General features: G+C 46.7%; 1 protein-coding gene across 1 annotated transcript in view; it reads left to right on the top strand.

Moving 5' to 3' along the window:
• Nucleotides 1-5,000, top strand: part of mapkbp1 (mitogen-activated protein kinase binding protein 1) — a 23,146-nt gene that overhangs the window by 10,258 nt on the left and 7,888 nt on the right. Inside the window, 8 exon segments of the mRNA XM_056589796.1 lie at nucleotides 548-639; nucleotides 866-991; nucleotides 1,524-1,594; nucleotides 2,277-2,398; nucleotides 2,537-2,612; nucleotides 3,038-3,149; nucleotides 4,053-4,116; nucleotides 4,925-5,000. The exon segment at nucleotides 4,925-5,000 is cut by the window's right edge and continues 26 nt beyond it. Coding sequence (XP_056445771.1) covers nucleotides 548-639; nucleotides 866-991; nucleotides 1,524-1,594; nucleotides 2,277-2,398; nucleotides 2,537-2,612; nucleotides 3,038-3,149; nucleotides 4,053-4,116; nucleotides 4,925-5,000 — 739 coding nt within the window.

Below are 5,000 nucleotides of genomic sequence, written 5' to 3'. Positions count from 1 at the left end.
CATACCGCAGACCCAGACGTAGTACTGAAGAGAAATTAAAATTGAGCGGAAGTTCTTAGGCGGGCGGAGCCAGAGTAAGAGAGCAAGGCACTAAAGGGCTGATTATGGTTCCACGTTGACGCAGGGCGAGGACCACGCAGACGCTTCGACGCAGTGGTGAACCTGTCTTGGTTCTGTGTTGGGTTTTAGTGAGCGGACCAATCACAGCCCTTGCTGCTGCGTCGCCTCGACGGACGGTTAACATTTTTGGGAAGCGCACGTCAGGGCCTTGTGGTGGACGCAAGGAGGGGTCCCGCAAGGACGTAACGGGATCGTTAACGGGATCGTTAACGGGATTGTATCGTTAACACTGCACGGTTGGGGGTTTGATTCCCTACACATAATCCCTGTGTAGCTTAGTCGGTAGAGCAAGAAACATACTCTGTTTGTGTGTGTGTGTGTGTGTGTGTGTGTGTGTGTGTGTGTGTGTGTGTGTGTGTGTGTGTGTGTGTGTGTGTGTGTGTGTGTGTGTGTGTGTGTGTGTGTGTGTGTGTGTGTGTGTGTGTAGGATACATGACACTGAGAACATGGAGGAGATTCTGAACGTTCAGGCTCATGACTCTGAGATCCTTTGTCTGGAGTACTCTCAACCGGACACAGGTGAGACCTCATCACTCACTCACTCACTCACTACTCGCTCACTACTTACTCACTCACTCACTCACTTACTCACTCACACTCAAGCTTGTTTGTGTAAATGAAGTGAGAGACTTGTTCTTCATCTCTCTCTTGGTCTCTCTCCCGGTCTCTCTCCCGGTCTCTCCCCCGGTCTCTCCCCCTGTCTCTCTCCCGGTCTCTCTCCCTGTCTCTCCCCCGGTCTCTCCAGGTCTGAGGCTGCTGGCGACGGCCAGTAGAGACCGTCTGATCCACGTGTTGGACGCGGCGCGGGACTACAGCCTCCTGCAGACGCTGGACGAGCACTCGTCCTCCATCACCGCCGTGCGCTTCGCCGGTGAGCCGCCGGCTGGTCACCTGGTTACCTGGTCCCTTGGTTACCTGGTCACCTGGTCACCTGGTCACCTTGTCACCTTGTCACCTGGTCACCTGGTCACCTGGTCACCTGGTCACCTGGTCACCTGGTCACCTGGTCACCTGGTCACATGGTCACCTGGTTACCTGGTCACCTGGTCACCTGGTCCCTTGGTTACCTGGTCACCTGGTTACCTGGTCACCTGGTTACCTGGTGTACACTAACTAACCAACACTCTGACTGTTCTACCACATCAGACTAGATGTTTACAACAGGACCTCCATACGATGGTTGGTTACCTGTAGAGTAACTAACTAACCAACACTCTGACTAGTCCAACAGATCTAAATAGATGCTATAAGGAAAAACACTTTTTAATGATTGCACTACTGGTTAGATGTATACCACATTTCGCTGTACTGGTTGTCCTTACTTGTGCGATGGTAATAAAGTTAAATCTATCATGTAGAGCGCTGAGTGAATGAACGGTCATGTGATCTCCTCTGTCCACCAGCCAATGAGGGGAAGGTGAGGATGGTCAGCTGTGGAGCTGATAAGAGCATCTACTTCCGCACCGCGCACAAGGTGAACACCGTGGAGGCTAGAGGCTAACCTCATACACAACATGATGCTAGAGGCTAGAGGCTAACCTCATATACAACATGATGCTAGAGGCTAGAGGCTAACCTCATACACAACATGATGCTAGAGGCTAGAGGCTAAGCTAGTATACAACATGATGCTCGAGAGGCTAACCTCATACACAACAGGATGCTAGAGGCTAGAGGCTAACCTCATACACAACATGATGCTAGAGGCTAACCTCATACACAACAGGATGCTAGAGGCTAGAGGCTAACCTCATACACAACATGATGCTAGAGGCTAGAGGCTAACCTCATACACAACATTATGCTAGAGGCTAGAGGCTAACCTCATACACAACATGATGCTAGAGGCTAGAGGCTAAGCTAGTATACAACATGATGCTAGAGGCTAACCTCATATACAACAGGATGCTAGAGGCTGAGACTTACCTCATATACAACAGGATGCTAGAGGCTAACCTCATATACAACAGGATGCTAGAGGCTAACCTCATATACAACATGATGCTAGAGGCTGTCTGACCTGTGTGTGTGTGTGTGTGTGTGTGTGTGTGTGTGTGTGTGTGTGTGTGTGTGTGTGTGTGTGTGTGTGTGTGTGTGTGTGTGTGTGTGTGTGTGTGTGTGTGTGTGTGTGTGTGTGTGTGTGTGCGTGTGTGTAGACAGAGGAGGGCATGGAGTTCTCCAGGACTCACCATGTGGTCCGGAAGACCACCCTCTATGACATGGACATCGACTCAACCAGGAAGTATGCCGCTATTGGCTGTCAAGACCGCAGCATCAGGTACACACACACACACACACACACACACACACACACACACACACACACACACACACACACACACACACACACACACACACACACACACATGCCCACAGAATGAAGATTAATAGATTTTGTATTCCTCTCCTCCTCCAGGATATTTAACATCAGCAATGGTAAACAGAAGAAGATGTATAAAGGTTCTCAAGGAGAAGATGGAACGCTCATCAAGGTCTGAAACTCTACTCTGACATGCTCTACTAGACTCTATTATACTCTACTATACTCTACATTACTGTACTATAATATATATCTATATCTATGGATATATTATACTCTTCTTCTGTGCTCTATAGAACTCTACTCTAACATACTCTACTCTACTATACTCTAACCTATTCTACTCTAACATACTCTACTGTACTATATTCTATAGAACTCTCTAACCTACTCTACTCTACTATACTCTAACATACTCTACTGTACTATACTCTTACCTACTCTACTCTGACATACTCTACTGTACTATACTCTAACATACTCTACTGTACTATACTCTAAGCTACTATACTCTACCATACTCTACTCTACTATACTCTAACCTTCTCCACTCTAACCTACTCTACTCTAACCTACTCTACTGTCGTCCCCCTGCAGGTGCAGACGGATCCCTCGGGGCTCTACATCGCCACCAGCTGTTCCGATAAGAACATCAGCATCTTCAACTTCTACTCAGGAGAATGTGTGGCCACCATGTACGGCCACTCAGGTGGGTTCTGCTGCTAGGACCCCCGTACTGTCAGAACCTGGTGGACCCCCATACTGTCAGAACCTGGGGGAACCCCCATACTGTCAGAACCTGGGGGAGCCCCCATACTGTCAGAACCTGGGGGAACCCCCATACTGTCAGAACCTGGGGGAACCCCCATACTGTCAGAACCTGGGGGAACCTCAATACTGTTAGAACCTGGGGGAACCCCCATACTGTTAGAACCTGGGGGAACCCCCATACTGTCAGAACCTGGGGGAACCTCAATACTGTTAGAACCTGGTGGAACCCCCATACTGTTAGAACCTGGGGGAACCCCCATACTGTCAGAACCTGGGGGAACCTCAATACTGTTAGAACCTGGGGGAACCCCCATACTGTTAGAACCTCAATACTGTCAGAACCTGGTGGAACCTCAATACTGTTAGAACCTGGGGGAACCCTCATACTGTCGGAACCTGGTGGAACCCCCATACTAACCTGGGGGAACCTCAATACTGTCAGAACCTGGTGGAACCCCCATACTAACCTGGTGAAACCTCAATACTGGTAGAACCTCAATACTGTTAGAATATTGTGGAACCTCAATACTGTTAGAATATTGTGGAACCTCAATACTGTTAGAATCTTGTGGAACCTTGTACTGCTAGAACCTCTTATACAAGAACTTCTTCTGCCAGAACCTCTGATATAAGAACTTCTTACTGCTAGACCCTCATTCTTCTAGAACCTCTTACTGCTAGAACATTCTCCTAATAAAACCTTCCAGATTATTGAAACCCTCCAATCATGGTTCACTATGTCTGTCTGTCTTGTCTCCCTATGTGTCTGCCTGCCTGCCTGCCTGCCTGTCGCCCTGTTTGGCTGCCTGTCGCCCTGCCTGGCTGCCTGTCTGTCTAACAGAGATCGTAACAGGGATGAAGTTCACTAATGACTGTAAACATCTCATCACCGTCTCTGGAGATAGGTAATGAGCTGCTACAGTACCGATGACATCACACTCACATCACTACAGTACCGATGACATCACACTAACATCGCTACAGTACCGATGACATCACACCCACATCACTACAGTACCGATGACATCACACTCACATCACTACAGTACCGATGACATCACACTAACATCGCTACAGTACCGATGACATCACACCCACATCACTACAGTACTGATGACATCACACTCACATCACTACAGTACTGATGACATCACACTCACATCACTACAGTAATGATGACATCACACTCACATCACTACAGTACTGATGACATCACACTCACATCACTACAGTAATGATGACATCATATACACCACTGATGATGACGTCATACCAACATCGCTACAGTACCGATGACATCATTATGACATTGCTACAGTAATTAGGAAGTCATACTTACACAGCATTTGTTTGTTCAATCTAAGGTTTTATAAGATGAATATAAAGTGATTTTATATCCTCACTGTATGTGATAGGATGTCATGTTATATTCTAGCTGTATATAATATGATGTCATGTTATGTGTAATATTGTCATGTTATGTTCTAGCTGTATATAATATGATGTCATGTTATGTGTAATATTGTCATGTTATGTTCTAGCTGTATATAATATGATGTCATGTCATGTTCTAGCTGTATATAATATGATGTCATGTTATGTGTAATATTGTCATGTTATGTTCTAGCTGTATATTATATGATGTCATGTTATGTATAATACTGTCATGTTATATTCTAGCTATATATAATATGATGTCATGTTATGTTCTAGCTGTATATTCGTCTGGCGGCTGAGTGCTGACCTGACCATCAGCATGCTGCAGCGACTGGCTGACCTTCGACCTCAG

The sequence above is a fragment of the Gadus chalcogrammus genome, chromosome 5 (assembly GCF_026213295.1).
Source record: "Gadus chalcogrammus isolate NIFS_2021 chromosome 5, NIFS_Gcha_1.0, whole genome shotgun sequence".
In the NCBI taxonomy this organism is placed as follows: Eukaryota; Metazoa; Chordata; class Actinopteri; order Gadiformes; family Gadidae; genus Gadus; species Gadus chalcogrammus.
This window is presented reverse-complemented; position numbering and strand designations above follow the sequence as displayed.